Source organism: Dermacentor variabilis, chromosome 3 (genome assembly GCF_050947875.1).
Source record: "Dermacentor variabilis isolate Ectoservices chromosome 3, ASM5094787v1, whole genome shotgun sequence".
NCBI classification, from domain to species: domain Eukaryota; kingdom Metazoa; phylum Arthropoda; class Arachnida; order Ixodida; family Ixodidae; genus Dermacentor; species Dermacentor variabilis.
Genome location: NC_134570.1, coordinates 163,391,653 through 163,409,094, shown reverse-complemented (window position 1 = coordinate 163,409,094; position 17,442 = coordinate 163,391,653). Strand labels below are relative to the sequence as shown.

General features: G+C 46.1%; 1 protein-coding gene across 1 annotated transcript; it reads left to right on the top strand.

Annotated features, from left to right (window-relative positions):
* The first annotated feature begins 12,185 nt into the window (after positions 1–12,185).
* Positions 12,186–13,961, top strand: LOC142574299 (uncharacterized). Its single transcript, XM_075683417.1, has 2 exons — positions 12,186–12,333; positions 12,678–13,961. Exons 1-2 carry the CDS (start codon positions 12,243–12,245, stop codon positions 12,911–12,913), a joined length of 327 nt encoding a protein of 108 aa, XP_075539532.1. The 5' UTR covers positions 12,186–12,242; the 3' UTR covers positions 12,914–13,961.
* The last annotated feature ends 3,481 nt before the right edge of the window (positions 13,962–17,442 follow it).

Sequence of the window (17,442 nt, the reverse complement as noted above, 5' to 3'; positions counted from 1 at the left end):
CAGAATCTTACAACAGATAGATTTTACGCACTCTAGAGCGACTATTTTTAAGGCCCCTTTACAGCCACGTCACATCAACCTCATTGAACTCATAACTACATTGCGAATTCATCAACACTGGCTTGGCGCTCTTTGGCCATACCTGGCCCTTGCGCCAATAAAAACCAAACATTCATTCATTCATTTTCATAATAATACAAAAGAGTACTTAGTAAGTGTAGAGTTTCATGGATCTATGTTAACAGCAAAAAGTATGGCAAAAACATAACGCACAAATAGCTTATTTCAATTACATATGATGTTTTGCAGAGAGACAAAAAGGAAGAAGGATAAGCATATGTTATACAATTGATAGCACCATCCATCATTTCACATCACACATTTCCAAAAACATTTAGTAATTAATACAATGATAAAGACAATGTTGATAACATCATTTAGTTGTGATTGACAGTACTGTTGGGCCAACAAATTTGTCAACAGTGGGCTGTGCGACTACCGTCTGGGCTAAAGCATTCCAATCGCGAACAGCTCGCGGGAAGAACGAAAAGCTGAATGTATTGTTAGTGCAAGAATATTCTTAGAGTGTGAGGTGATGTTTCTCTGGATGTGCTATAGGAAATATAGGTGTTAGAATCTACATGAACCTTATTATGCAGGACGAGATACAAAAATTTGAGTCGGTACAGCATCGCACGACTGCTTAGTGTGTGAAGGCCGATCTCGGATAGCATCTGTGTAGGCGAGTCGGTGCGCCGAAATCGGTTACAGATAAACCGTGCGGCTTTTCGCTGGACAGCCTCAAGAGTAGCGATTTGATTTTGGGCAAAGGGAAACCACGCCACGTTTGCATATTCTAAGACAGGACGTATGATTGTAACATCTTGTATGATGCCAGGGTTAGCGCAAAGTATGAAGTCTATTTCATTTCTAGTCTCGCCGTTCGGGCTCCTCCACGTCCACTTTCGGCTATCCGCTTGCGGAAGAAGGTATTCATTATCCGCACATTATTCTGTTCCGCAACCTCTACTAATAACTCTCCCCTGCTATTCCTAGTGCCTATGCCATATTCTCCCACTGCCTTGTCTCCAGCCTGCTTCTTGCCTACCTTGGCATTGAAGTCGCCCATCAGTATAGTGTATTTTGTTTTTGCCCATCGCCGATTCCACGTCTTCATAGAAGCTTTCCACTTCCTGGTCATCATGACTGGATGCGGGGGCGTAGGCCTGTACAACCTTCATTTTGTACCTGTTATTAAGTTTCACAACAAGACCTGCCACCCTCTCGTTAATGCTATAGAATTCCTGTATGTTACCAGCTATATTCTTATTAATCAGGAATCCGACTCCTAGTTGTTGTCTCTCCGCTAAGCCCTGGTAGCACAGGACGTGCCCGCTTTTCAGCACTGTATATGATTCTTTTGGCCTCCTAGCTTCACTGAGCCCTATTATATCCCATTTACTGCCCTCTAATTCCTCCAATGGCATTGCTAGACTCGCCTCACTAGATAACGTTCTAGCGTTAAGCGTTGCCAGGTTCATGTACCAATGGTGGCCTGTCCGGAGCCAGGGATTCTTAGCACCGTCTGCTGCGTCGCACGTCTGACCGCAGTCATGGTCAGTTGCTTCGCAGTTGCTGGGGACTGAGGGCCGGGGTTTGGTTGTGTTCATATAGGAGGTTGTGGCCAAGTACTACTGCACCAGGGTGGCCAATCCTGCTCTGGTGAGGGAGTGCGTTACCGGTTCTGGTCACCGGAATCAGGCCACACTCCAGGCCTGTTTATGCAATTTTATCAACACGCGGATTTTTTTTTATCCGGTGGAAAATGGCGCTGCCCCGGGATTCGAACCACGGACCTCTTGCACGCGAGGCGGGTGTTCTACCTCTACGCCACCGCACCATCTGCAGAAAACTAAAGTTTAACACTTTCGGAAGAGAACAGCAGTTTACGATAGGTAGTGAGGCACTGGAAGTGGTAAGGTAATACATCTAGTTAGGACAGGTAGTGTCTGCGGATCCGGATCATGAGACTGAAATAATCAGAAGAATAAGAATGGGCTGGGGTGCGTTTGGCAGGCATTCTCAGATCATGAACAGCAGGTTGCCATTATCCCTCAAGAGAACAGTTTATAACAGCTGTGTCTTACCAGTACTCACATACGGGGCAGAAACCTGGAGGCTTACGAAAAGGGTTCTACTTAAACTGAAGACGACGCAACGAGCAATGGAAAGAAGAATGATATGTGTAACGTTAAGGGATAAGAAAAGAGCAGATTGGCTGAGGAAACAAACGCGAGTTAATGATATCTTAGTTGAAATCAAGAAAAAGAAATGGGGGGGGGGCATGGGCAGGACACGTAATGAGGAGGGAAGATAACCGATGGTCATTAAGAGTTACAGAATGGATTCCAAGGGAAGGGAAGCGTAGCAGAGGGCGGCAGAAAGTTATGTGGGCGGATGAGATTAAGAAGTTTGCAGGGACAACATGGCCACAACTAGTACATGACCGGGGTAGTTGGAGAAGTATGGGAGAGGCCTCTGCCCTGCAGTGGGCGTAACCAGGCTGATGATGATTATTGTAACATAGGCCAAGAGCTTGGCTCCCTTCGTAGAGTATCGCAGGGCCTGTTTTAAGAACATAAGCTTTCGCATCGCTTTGCTTGCTACGTGCTCTACATGAGCCGACCATCCTAAGTTTGATGATATAACGCCCAAGTACTTGTACTGAGTGACAGCGTTAAGTGTATTATACTTAACGCTTAGTATCACAGCCGTATGGAAAAGTAAGCTTGGATTTTTTTTTGTTACTGACATTGAAACTGTTTTATCGAAGTTGATGGCTGTTTGCCAGTTTTCACACCATTGGACTATCAAAGAAAAATCCTTGTTAAGACTAATTTGGTCTTGCAGGTTTAGTACCTCTCTATACAGGACGCAATCATCTGCAAATAACCTAATTTTGGATTCAGTCTGATTAGTTATGTCATTTATGAACAACAGAAACAGGATAGGGGCCAAAACGGAACCTTGGTGTACACCAGAAAGTACTGGTACAGTTTCAGAAGCATGGGAGCCTAACTGAACAAACTGACGGCGGTCAGATAAGTAATTGCTAATCCAACGAAAAATTGGCCCATCTCCTAGTATACGTTTAAGCTTTAGAAGTAGTTTAGCATGGCAGACACGATCAAAGGCCTTTGAAAAGTCTAGGTAAATTACATCTATTTGTTTCTGGTCGTTAATTGCTTTGGCGAAATCGTGTAGTATCTCAACGGTTTGGGTAATGGTAGACAGACCAGTCCTGAGGCCATGTTGGCATGGATGGAGGACATTGTTTGCCTCAATGAACTGTGTAACGGATTTTAAGCTATGTTCCAAGATTTTACGGCATGTACATGTGAGAGAAATAAGCCTATAGTTTGACTGACAACAAATATTGCCCGATTTGTAGACGGGCACTATTTTACCAATATTGCATTCTGCTGGGATACATTGTTTGGAGATTGATTTATTGTAAATAAGGCATAAGTATTTGCTTACAGGCTCGGCATAACGTTTCAGGAAACAGTTCGGGATTCCGTCAGGACCGTTGCACTTTTTTTATTGTTCATTTGTTTTTCATATTGTTAGCGATCTTTCTGCTGCTTGTTTGCCATGTGTATTCACTTTGGATTATTTGTTTTGTTTGGTGGGCGATGTTTAACTTCCTGAAGCATCTTAAGCTATGAGGACGTCAGAAAAATGTCAGCCACATGGTGTTCTTTACAGAGCACCAACATAGTTCTGTGCCCGCAGGGGCGTCTGCGTCAGCAGGCGTTTGGTGTGTTGCGACACCACGTACTTGAGCACATGAGGGTTGGACCCTCCCGCGTTTAGCTGTGCGCGGCTTAGCCGTGTCTGGGGAAAGGGGGATCCTGGAGGTTGAGCCGATGCTGGTGTCTGGACCTTTAAGGCCCCCGGCGGAGGCAACACACCTCTTTGGCCTCTGCGTCACATAGACGGCACCTCCAGACTGACCCACCTGGAGGAAATCGGCAGTCGCCTTTTCCTGTCCCTCTATTCAATCTTTTGCTTTCCCTGTCGCTATCTCTTCTTTCCTGTCTTCTTATCACTTCTCACTTCCGAATTTTTAGGCGGCAAGGGTTAACCTGCTGTATGTATCCAACCTTGGGTATGTTATATTAGGTTATAATGGCTACGTACAGCTGGCGTCTGCGTTTCCTCCCGGACTCGTGGCATCCCCTTGTTCGGCTCGGTGGTGGGCGGCTGGCGTAGCTACCGAAATAAATGAATTCTGCATAGCTGATACGTCATTCCCCCCCCCCCTTTTCGATCGTCCTCTTTCAAAAAGAGGGCGCACCGAAGAAACTTTTCAACTATTCAGCCAGCGCAAAGAAACTTTCCCCCGCTACCATGTAATACCCAGTCAAGATCATGAAAAGACAGTCAGAACTATCTCACTTTTTATCGTAGCTAAATGCCTTACGGACACACTAGGTGCTGGCTACAAAGTGACGAAACTGAGCAGTGGCGACCTTCTTCTTGAGGTCCGCGACACTCTACAGCATGGCAAACTCTCCCATCTCTTAGTATTGCGTAATGTGACAATCACTGTGACCCCCCACCGATCACTGAACACGTCTAAAGGAGTCATCTCTGATGAAGATCTGTTGAGCCTAACCGAGGAAGAGCTCCTGGAGTGCTGGAAAGAACACAATGTGATTCAGGTGCAAAGAGTAAGGATTAAGCGAGACAACCAAGATATCCCAACTAAACATCTCAACCTCACCTTTGCGTCCAGCGTTCTACCAGAAACCTTAGAAACAGGATATACCAAACTTCGAGTCTGGCCTTACATCCCAAACCCCCGAAGATGCTTCAAGTGTCAGAGATATGGCCATGGTTCGCAAAGCTGCCGTGGCCGACTGACCTGTGCAAAGTGTGGCGAACACGAACAAGAATCAACTGTAATGCACACCCCACTGTCGCAACTGTGACGGTGGTCACGCAGCATACTCTCGAACCTGCCCCACATGGGAAAACGAAAAAGAGATAATCACAATGAAAATCAAAGAAAACAGCTCATTTCAAGAAGCGCGGAAACGTGTTTCATTTTTCCATACCTCAGGGTAATGTCAACATTGGCTACACCACGTGCTGCTGAAACTCCATCATACATTATTCTCTGCGCAATCACAGATTCATCGTTCAGGTTCTCTATGAGGCATTCTTTATTTACAGGAAAACCTCTTTCGAAAGCAGCATTGCCATGGGACATGGTGAGGATGATCTTGACAAAGATCAATCAACTCCTTATGGTTCCGTGAGCAAAGCTCAAACCACAAGGTGTCCAGTCTCTGTGCCGTCCTATCAAAGTTCTTCAGAAGTAGCTGTGCAGAGCTCAGCGAACAGACTTGCACATAGGATCGGTGCGCCCATTCTGCTTCTAAGCCGGTCAGCCACCGGTGCTGTGTGAGTATTTCCAGCACACTCGCTAGTCGTTTTTTGCCAACCTCCACAGAACAAGGCACAGACTGGATCCAAGCAACTCACTCCTGTTGCTAGCCTGTATTTTAGAGGCAACCTTTCCATAATCTTCTGTCAGCACACCTTCAAAAAAGAAATGCATTCCTTCTTGAATGTAAGCAGTGCAAGTTGAGATGGTTTTGCAGCTTTTCGAAGTTCGTTCTTGGCAGCAAAACCAACATCAAAAGCGTTGACAAAAACTACGTTCTCGGGCTTCTCCAAATCTATTTTAAGTAACTTGAACGACGTGTCAGCAGCGCGCAACATTTCTTGCCTAATGATCCTGCCCAACAGTGATTGTAGGCAGCCTCCAATGCTGCGGCAAGGAAGGCGACCATCGGCTCATCCGTTTGAAATTCGGTCAGGAATGGTTTCAATTCCTCAGCTACTGATAGCATGAAAGCCAGTTTTGCTGGCAGCATCGTGTCAGCTACTAGCGTCTGAACTGTGGTGTAGCTGGTGCACTTTGGCTTGCTTTTGTCTTTAGCTGAACACTCCACATATTTTATTAAGTTTGGCAGTAGTTGAAGAGCTGCTGAAATCACCATGCTGTTTTCAAGCCATCGAACCGCAAAGAATTTGAGCAGAAACAATGTGCTTGTTGTGATGCGATTGTAATCAGCACGGCACGCTAAAACACACTTGAAAAGGTTATAAAACTCCGCAGAAGTACTACCAAATTCCAGCCAGTTGCTGCATGGCCTGTTTTGAAGGCACCATGAACAACATGCAGGCCAAAGGGAACCTGTCCAAAGTTTATACGTTGACTGCAATGAGCCGTCCTTACAGCACCGTGGAGCACTACTTCCACTTTCCTACATACTGAGAATTCCGTCATCACCACAACATATATGCTACAGCATCGTCACAGTGCAAATCATGGGTACACTATACAAACAAACCAAACATGATTCGGCCACTGATCTTAAGACATTAATAATACTGTCACACTTATGAAGTTCCTCATGAGGTCCTGCAGGTTGCCGAAAGGCCACCAAGATTGCCCCCATGGTACAACTTAGCTATGTGACTAGACACTAACACATCTAAAGAAAAAAGACATTCCACAAGAACACATAATACAAGAGTTCCGAGCTATTCAAGAAAAATATAAAAACTACACAGAATTTTACACTGATGGCTCTAAAACAAGAATACGTAGGTGTCGGGATCGTAACAATAAATTGGGAAAATAGCATTGAGATAAATAATTTTTCTTCAGTGTTTGCCGCCGAAGCTTATGCGATATGGATGGCAGTTACGGAAATTACTACCGACAAGCAGAAGAATGCTATTATTTATACCGACTAGTTAAGAGCCCTAAACTTAAACTCCGTGTCGGTACCCCTGCTTGGCGATGTCTTAAACATAGTATTTAACAAGAAATACGGAGGAACCCTACGATTCTGCTGGGTCCCAAGCCATGTTGGGATAGCTGGGAATGAGGCTGCAGATAGAAGCGCATCCATGGCAGCGCACAAAAGCATAACACACATAACACATCCATGCAAAGACAGTATCCGAGCGGTTCGTAAGGCCCTAGCATCAAAATGGCAACAAGAATGGAACTCGTGCGTAAATAACAAGTTACATATGACTAAACCCCTGCTTCACGAGTGGAAATCATGCATTCACCAAGAACGGTTCTATGAGGTAATATTATGTCGACTTCGAATTGGACACACGCATCTAACACACAATTTTTTACTTTGAAATGAAAACCCACCAACATGCAAGAAATGTTATGAAACACTTACAGTAACCCACATCATTATATCATGTCCACACACTGAACCACATAGGTGGAAACATTTCAAAAATTTGTATCACTTACATATACCTTTGCACCCTGCCTTAATATTGGGCGATGATCCACTAGTGCCATTCACTAACTTGTTCGAATTTTTAGGTGAAACCGGTTATCTACATCGACTTTAAGGTAACACAGCTATTGCTGCCTTAACATTGGATCTTATACTGTCCTGTGACTGGCGCAGCATGTCCTTAGTCGCTTTTGTGCCATTAAACCCGAATTAACTAGCTCATCTCACTGGCGTAGGCTAAAAAAAATCACTGACGTAGACGTAATCAAGGTGGGTTCCCTTTTGCCAGCAAAATGTTCGCAACAACAATAATGTCACAAGCTTACGGTCTCGTCACCATTGTGTGTTAAAAATATGAGCAGCTCGAAAAACAGCTAGGCAGTGTCGACAGACTCGACGTCGCCGGCGCTGGCGCTGCATGCGGCCGTTGAAGATGTGGCGCAATTTGTCCCGCAGCGATTTCCAACGCTTTTAAACCAACTCAGTCCCACTGCACAGAGAAATGCAAGACTGTTTAGCAAACGATTATTCACGCTTTCGTGTTGCGGTCCTTGGGCTGCTTGTGCAAAGCTATCCGCAATGGCTGCCGACGTTGGATTTAGGCGATTAATAGACAGTTTTAGTTACACGTACAGTCGTAAAATTTATGAGCGTGAACACGGCAAAGCGTGCCGAACTGTACAATCAGCGCAGTCTAGCGCACGCTGGCAGTAACTTCGCGAACGAGATATTCGCGGCTAAGGCTGTTAGATCAGCGGATGCACTCCCAGCCAGCTCCCGCTCACTGTCTACTTCGCACAGCGATAACGAATAACTGATAACAAAGGCGCGGGCACTAAGCGGCTGTCACTTTCCCATGCATGCGCAAAGCGATAATCTGATGCGGGTTCCCAGCCGCTAAAGCAACATGTGTTCCTTTCCAAAAGGAGTGCCTGGATCTTGGGCGTGCGAATTTGTAACCAATGGCAAGGAAACCTATGCATATGGTCATTTTGACGTTATTACCATTTCATCGCCGCTCAGATATTCTCAACAGTGGAGTACGGTATACCTTATAATTGCAGATCGACTTTCCGGGTGCGAAAAGAAAATAATAAAATTACGTTTTAAAATAACCTTTACCAGTGGTTTCATCGAGGTGGCGCCTTCAACAGTCATGCACTACTACAACTAAAGATACGTTTTGACATCTCGAGGAATGCCATTGCTGCTTCTCTCAATATTTCGCATTGTAGTGGCCTCAGTTGTGTGAAAAATTGACCATAAGCTAAGTCTGCAAAGACGCTCACGTTTTTCGTTCTCTTATGTGTGAATACATTTTATATATACAGATATGTTTTCAAGTAAAACACTACTGACTAGTTTGCGTGCATATATGTCAAAGACAAAACACAAGCACTGCACAGTTTGCGGTTAGGAGAATCATGTTATTGAGAGTGGAGGAGAAAGAAGAATTTAGCAAAAATCAACTGCTACTCACACTACAGTGAGAACTGTGGAAAGCATCCCGCACTTAAGGTAACTGTGAACATTTTCGCCTGCTTCTAGTAGCGAGTAGCACAGCCTTTTAGGCGAATGACATCAGCCATCCTCTTCGGTAAAGAAGAGTAGAGGGAGGAAACAAATGCGCCATCTTCACGGAGCCGCTCCCATTCTTCTTGCACCGCTTGCCAAAGGCCGTCAGCATTCGTACTTTGAAGCGGACGCCGCACCAAGCGTTGCTTCATCCGCCCCCAAACATTCTCTGTAATATTCAGGTCAGGACTTTTTGGAGCCCACTGCAGGACCTCTACACTTTCGTCTTCCAGCAGCTCCTTGACACGGCGAGACGTGTGTATAGGGGAAAGGTCCTGTTGAAAGATGAAACTGCCGTTGGGAAAGGGTCCTTGGCGAGCGTAAGGCAGCATAACGTCCTTTAGAAGTTCGCTGTAACGGGCGGATGTCAAGTGGCCCTCGATACGGACCAGCGGTCCCAGTCCGAGATGCGGGAGGGCTCCCCAGGTATTTACTGTTCTGCGGCCGCTTGCGGCTACGCTTTGAATATTGGTCGGATGGTGCCTGCAAATAAAGAGTGCGCGCACGGACAATAAGCACAAATGTGCAAAGAGGATATAAAGCTTCTTGAATGAGACTGGCGAACACTAAACTCATTCTAGCATTTGCAGCCGAAGATTTCAATTTCGAGCTGCAGTCAACATCGTTAATTAAGAAGCCATTGATTGCGTGAAGCTTTTCTCCTCTTCCTCCTCCTACATTTAGGATAATTCTATTGAGACTACTCAACGGGAAATAAAATACAAATGCAAGCATCACCTCTCGTTTTCTAGCCGCCAGACTCTCTTCCTTTGGGCTTGTTTGGTGCAAAAGGTGGATTCATCTGTAAATATTACTCTTTTCCACTCCTCAGACGTCCAGGACGCGTGTTGTTCTGAAAACTGGAGTCGCTTGGTCTTGTGCGTACTGTTGAGGAAGGGCTTCTGTGCGGCGACGCGACTGTGCAAGCCCGCTTCTTTCAGCCGGTTCCGCACAGTGGCTGGGTGGGCATTGACTCCGGTATTTTCCATGATTTCATTCGCTGTCTGAAAAGGATCGTCTGCCACAGCCGCAATGATCAGTCGATCCTCCTCTTCCGTCGTTGCTCTTGGTCGGCGCCGGTGTGGAGCATCGCCGGTTCCTCCTTCTGTCTTATAGGCTTGACATATTCTGTTGACAGTCTTGAGCGGTCGGCCGGTCATGGCCGCAATAGACCGTTGGCTGTATTCTTTCAACGCTAGGTCAATGATGTGCCGTCGCTCTTCGTCGGGTACACGCGCCATGGTGTGGCTCCCGAAGAAGTGAAAGAAAACCGCTCAAGGAATGTTTTTATACGCAAAACTGTATCAGCGTTATCAAAGCATGTGTGTTTTATTTTATGATCAAGAAATTCAACCAATCACAAACGTCTCAACCAGCGAGCGACGCAGAGCTCTTCTTTCGGCCGTTTTTAGCTGCACGGGCCCTTTCGCTCGGTTACACCGGGAACGCCGACGGCGGCGTGGTTAAACCAAAGGACGGGCGCATAAGAGCTGCGTTGTAAACAAAAGCACAAAAACTCCAGAGTTGGACAGCACGTCAGTATTCTTATCGTTACGCGCTCGGCATGTAGGGTTCATATCAGTGCGCCTTTCTTGACCTGTTATCACCACGTGTTGCAGATAGCTAACGCAGCAGATTGCGGGTCTAGAAGGGACAACAGACCGCATTGGTGGCAGGGAGTGCATCCGCTAATCTAACAGCCTTAGCCGCGAATATCTCGTTCGCGAAATTACTGCCAGCGAGCGCTAGACTGCGCTGATTGTACAGTTCGGCACGCTTTCCCGTGTTCACGCTCATAAATTTTACGACTGTACGTAGAGACTTCACGTACGCAAACGTGAAAAGCCTACGTACTTTACGTGCACGCTCTCTGAAACGCTTTTAGCTACACGTACGTGACGCGCGACAAGAGGGACCACGTAGCTCCATCTATCGGGAAGTATGAACACTGCGGCAGCCAATTCAGTCCAAGATGAGTATTTCAGCCAAGCCAGTGTTGTCATGGTGTTGTGCATTGATGCGTGCCGATCATTGTTTCAGCAATGTCTGGAAGTGTGTTGTGCAAGCGTTACCTGCTGTCAACGTTGTCCTGGAATGAAATAGATGACTTGTTGATGACAAAAACGCAGCGAGAGCTTCTGAATGGTTCGTTGGACGACTTGGAGTACCACTTCAGGCACAAGAGGACGTCGGAGTTGCTTTGCTATCGGTCGCAGCGCGGGCTGCTCGACATTGACAACAAAGAGCCCTCACTGTTCAGGCAGCAATTTAGATTTGAGAAAGAAGATTTCAATAACTTGTTTCGTGCTCTTAAACTGCCGGAGACCGTGAAGAGTGCTCAAAATGTGACTGTGCCCGGTCGGGAGGCGTTGTGTATTACGCTTCGACGCCTTGCCTACCCAAACAGGTGGTGTGATCTCGGAACTATATTCGGCAGGCATTCATCAGTGATGTCGAGTGTGGCGTCAGAAGTTATTTTCTACATCGTAAGCGAGTTTCATCATCTGCTTGAAGACTGCAACAACCATGACTGGCTGTGTCCTGCCACCCTTGGAGAGTTTGCAAATGTAAGTTGACTGTTTATTTTTTTTCCAGCCTCGTGCTGGTACTGAACAGAAACAAGAACAGATGTTTTTGCTGTCTGTTTACACAACGTCATTTTTTTTTGTCCCTGTATGGTACTGTGCCTTGTTTTCACTGTTATTTCAGCTTTTCTGTTTTATTGAGGAATAAAGTTGCAGCGGTAGATGGAAATAAGAAAGTTAGAAATTCACATGCCGTCGACATGTGCCGCCATAAAATAGAGAAGACAATAGCCATAACAAGCGGGAGCATTGCGATTACTGGAGCTACTCATATTCGCACATAAGACATCTATAAAGGAGTTATATCTGTCACACGTAATCAACATATTGTTCAAAAAATTATTTTGACACAGAAATCTTAGCCTCTTCAGTTTAGGTCGAACGGCACATCACCTCAGCAAGGTTCGCATAAAATAGCCATGTAGACTACGTTACACGTGATCAGCGCAGGTTGTGTATTTCAAGCTACAAGATTTCACTTAAGTACGTATACATTATGGGCGATATAATGTACGACAGAGGGTTCTATGTAAGAAAGGTTATTAAAAGAACAGATACCATTTTACGCTTAACTACAGCCTGAGCTTTGATCACATTTAATTTTGTCTTGCAGGCCATCCGGAACCGTGGTGCAGCGCTGACAAACTGCTGCTGGGCATTTATCGACGGCACGGCACGCCCCATATGCCGACCCAAAAGGAACCAAAGCGATTATTTTTCTGGCCATAAGCGGATGCACATGCTCAAGTACCAGTCGGTGATGTGTCCCAATGGCATTGTGTGCCAACTTGACGGCCCTTATCCTGGAAGGCGGCATGATGCAGGTAGGTTGCCCTGTGTCTTGTGTGAATGAACTTTGCATTGATATATTTAGGAGACAGTCAGGTGCCTGGAATGGCTTGTCTCTTTCATAAATATATGTTCAGGAAGGTAAGTACGGGCAAAAATTGCTTTGGTGCCAACCTGAGCCTTGTTCTCCTCCCTTTTCACTTTGATATGTTTAAAATAGTTTTCCGCATATGTTCACACTTGCTATTACATAGCTTTCTTGACCCCTTGAGGAATAGTTGGTGAGGCAAATGTTTACTTAAAGTACGAATTTTAACATGACCGATGTTGTCTCATTTTGTTAGTCAGTTGAATTCCTTTTCTGTTGTTGTTGTTGCAGGGATACTCCAGAGCAGTGGCCTCTATGCGAAACTTGAAAAGTTGGTGGGGCCCCACCAGTTCGTCATATACGGCGATCCTGCGTACCCACTGAAGCCACTCCTAATGAAGCCCTATGGCGGCTCTTTGCTGACGACAACGCAGTTGGAATTCAACACTAGCATGAGTCGTGTTCGCCAGGCTGTTGAATGGGGATTTGGGAAGGTCATCAGTGAATTTGCGTTTTTGGATTTTTAAAAAAATCAGAAATTGCTGCGACAAGAAGTTGCTCACATGTACAAAGCAGCCACTATTCTGACTAACTGTCACACGTGTTTGTACGGCAGCCAGGTGTCTCAGTACTTCAAACTACATCCACCCAGTCTAAATGAGTACCTGAGGCCACATCACTGAAGTGCTGTCTCAAACATAAGCCATTATGCTTTCCAGATTGCCTTTACCCTTGTAGAAGTGATTGTTCGTAAGAAATTGCTGCGACAAGAAGTCGCTCACATGTACAAAGCAGCCAGTATTCTGACTAACTGTCACATGTTTGTGCTGCAGCCAGGTGTCTCATTACTTTAAACTACATCCACCCAGTCTAAATGAGTACCTGAGGCCACATCACTGAAGTACTGTCTCAAACATAAGGCATTATGCTTTCCAGATTGCCTTTACCCTTGTAGAAGTGATTGTTCGTAAGAAATTGCTGCGACAAGAAGTCGCTCACATGTACAAAGCAGCCACTATTCTGACTAACTGTCACACGTGTTTATGCGGCAGCCAGGTGTCTCAGTACTTTGAACTACATCCACCCAGTCTAAATGAGTACCTGAGGCCACATCACTGAAGTACTGTCTCAAACATAAGGCATTATGCTTTCCAGATTGCCTTTACCCTTGTACAAGTGATTGTTCGTAAGAAATTGCTGCGACAAGAAGTCGCTCACATGTACAAAGCAGCCACTATTCTGACTAACTGTCACACGTGTTTGTGCGGCAGCCAGGTGTCTCAGTAGTTTAAACTACATTCACCCAGTCTAAATGAGTACCTGATGCCACATCACTGAAGTACTGTCTCAAACATAAGGCATTATGCTTTCCAGATTGCCTTTACCCTTGTAGAAGTGATTGTTCGTAATAGCTATCATGTTTTTATATGTTTAGTGCCTAACTGGACACATGTCTGAAGCACAATGCTTTCAACGTTGCTTTGGTGCCAGCTTTCTTTTTCTGTTCTGTGGAGTCTCACTGTCAACGACACTATTTTGTGTGGCTGCTGTAATAAAGTTGAGTTACAACATGTGTGCAATTTTGAGATGAGTTTGTCACTCTTATTGCAATTGCATTGCCAAAATCTAGTGTTTTATTTGTTGTTTCTCACAACATCTTCCAGTGTGCTAATTTTGTTCAAAATGCTTTCCATGATGCTCGTAAAGCTTTGCTGCTGAGCTGTAAACATGCGGCGCTCTTCAGCCCTTTCGCGCCTTTCCTCAGCACGTTCTTCTGCCCTCTGACGCCTTTCCTCAGCACGCTCTTCTGATCGTATGCGTCTTTCTTCCGCCTTGTCAAAGGCGTTTTGATTCATTTCTTGCTCTTTCAATTCCATTTCCCTAAGAGATTTCTCCTTTTCCCAGGCATGGCGCTGTTCCTCCAGTGCGATGCGCCTCGATTCGATGACATAGTCTTTCTGCTTCATAAACTGATCATGCTTCATCCTTTTTTCCATGAAGTCGTAGTCAGCTTGGTCAAGCCCTCCAGCCTGATTTCTTTTTCCTGTAAGATACGGCAGTGTAGGAAAATACACCCTTAGTAAAAATACACCAGTGTGACGACACATCTTTAAGAGTGATTTTGTGCAAACAAATTTTTTGGGGTAACTCATACACACACAAGATACCATTCTTTCTTTTCTGTACCTTTTCCGTACCTACTGGCATGGCACCACAGGTGAGAGCACTGCATTAATTTGGGACACATTTATTCATACAGACTAAGGTGCCCACACAAACATCACAAGCTGCTTTGTACGTCCTCGAATATGATAAGGAACAAATAACGGGTGGTCTTGAGTGCAGAATCGAATTGGCATACTATAATAGGCTTCAACGTAATAATTTATTCAGGAGCATGAGGGTTTTTTGCAGAAACATATATGAGATGCTCCTATATGTGCCAAAGGTATAATTATTGAGGTTGAGGCCAAAACACTTTAACGTGCCTGCTGGGATTACCAATTCAAAATATATTCGATAGCAGTTCTCTTGTCAACGGCACATTGTGTCAGTTCGTGTCATTACTAGCATTCGCTGTTGTCAACATGCACGCAGGTGGAAATGAAAAGCCAAAAAATTTCAGCGGCTGATAAATGCAACTAAATTGAGAAAGTATTGTTACCGCGGCCACGCGTGGACTCACTCCTAGGAGGCTGTGGCTGATCCACGTTTCCTTCGGCACACTGACGTGCATTCATTGGTTGGCTGCTGATGCTTGCCGGTGAAGGCACTTGACTGCACTCTGTGCTACAACTGGGGCTGAACACAGTCGGTGCATTGTCCATGTCGAGTTCAGGTGGAGAGTATGACTCCTCGATGCCTTCATCGTCGTTGCATCCGCTCACAATCTGTGACAAGAGCTGCGTCGCTGTATTTCCGCCAGCGCCTGAAATTGTACCAAAAGAGACTATAAAACTAGACCCAGCTGTATTGGCCGCACAGAGGACTAGAGGAAGAAATTGAGAACCTCCACAGGCGTTGTCCGACAATGTGTAGGCATTCATGCGAAGTTCAAGGACCAACCCGCCAATTTTTGGTACGTGCACCTTTCAAACTACTTGGTTGTTTTCCCACGTCAAGGGACACTCCCAGACTTTCCAGTTTGCCCCGCTGAAATATTTTAAGTGACCCACACTTTTCAAATCTAAGCCCCATCTGTCAAATTGCCCCCAATTGATCAAATTGCCCACCACTTCAAGGTGCTGAAAGCTGGGAGTTTGAGTCCCGGCACATTATGTGGTGGGCGCTGGAATTGTTATTCACGATATACAGCTTTTGGTTTCCCATACCTATTTATGGAGACCTACGCATTTACGTGAGTAACGCGTTATGTGAAGAGCAGGATTTGACTAATTTTTGTTTTCCGAGTACTCGCCAAATAACGCTTCCCCATTTAAAGTGGAAGACGAGATCCGAGATGCTTACATTCTGCTGTGTCGTCGAGGCCCGCTGCGTGTGCCTCCGCTGCGGCGTCTCTCGCATGGGCCGCTGAACTTCTACCGACGGTTGATGTGTTTCGGCTGCCAGAGCCCAGCGGTGCCGTCTTAAATATTCTTATTTTATAGCCGTTCTCTTTCGCGATTGTCAAAATTTCTTCGAGTAACTGGTCTTGTTCGGAGTACTCCTCCTCGGTTCCGGACCTAGGAGGTGGCACCAAAGAAATGTTTGTACTGACCACTCTATCTTGCGCTATGTGTTGTGCGCTCAATGGAAACCACGAAGTGACTTACCTGCGGAGGTTTCTCCGGTCTCGGTCAGCATGTTGCGCGAGCAGCAGGTCCGTCCGGTCGCGAACAGTGCGGGCGCTGAACACTTTTTGTTTAGACTCCGTCAAGCGGACAGCGATCTCTGCCCACCGCACTGTGTGCCTCATGTTCTCCTCGAAAGGGTTACAATCCCTCACGTCGCGTAGCAGGTCTAAATCATCGCTTTTCGAAAAGCGAAGGCGCGGAGCTGCTCCAGCCATCCTGTCGCCGTGTTCCGATGCAAGCCGTCGGCGCGCGCGATCGCTTGTTTGCGATCTCGCGAAACTCCCGCGTGAAGCTCTCTACGTGCGCAAGAAACGCACGCAAAGAAATGAATCTCACGTACGTCCGTGAGACGCGCGCGCCCCCTCTACGTTGTGCGCATGCGCACTGCTGACACGTAGAAGCTCTACGTACGCAAAGCCTCTACGTACGTGTAACTAAAACTGTCTAATGTCTCATTATTAATGCAGCCGTCACGGCTGAACACTTCCGCACCTGCCATGACAAACAACGTCGATCGCAACGCACGCAGCTTGCCCGGGCTTGCCTCCACGCCGCGAGAAGAATCGTTCCGGAAGTCACGTTGGCTCGCCGTGGTTAGGGTGGCTAGAATGGGGAGGTGTGAAGACCGGCCTCCGGAAGCTGGTCCCAAAACGCGTTCCTGCCACGTGACGGCGCTGCCGGCCGGGCGCCGTTTAGGGCGCCGTAGTTTCTCGGGGCGTCTGCATACCTCCGAGCGGGAAAATGATTTGGTAGCGCTTAGTTTTTGCGTGTGAATGCGTTAAAATCTGACCAGACTTTTTTCTCTACATTTAGATGCTGAGAGAATTTAATGATGTTTCGCTGCTCTCATTCCACACGGAAACAGCGAGAATCGACTACGCAGCCGACACAGCGACGGTTTTTGCGACCAGCTCTTGCCTAGATTAGCGCGCTTATGCTTTACCGAAAATATAGTTCATAGGAATTGCCGCGCAAGGCCAGCGCATTGGAATAACCTTCAATGTGTCGCCCGCACATAAGTCACATATTGGGATTGTAACATTACTTTAAATGGAGGAAGTTCATGCAATATATCAGCATTGTGGTGAAGAAATTCTAGAAAGTACAAAGCGCTTGCGACTTAATACATGTATAGACATGCTGAGGGATACAGAAGACCCCCCCCCCCCCGCCCCCCGAGACGCGGTCCCGTATGACAACAGCAGAAATCGGTCGAGAATACAAAGCTTGGACCAGCTGCCGAAAACCCACACTAAAACCAG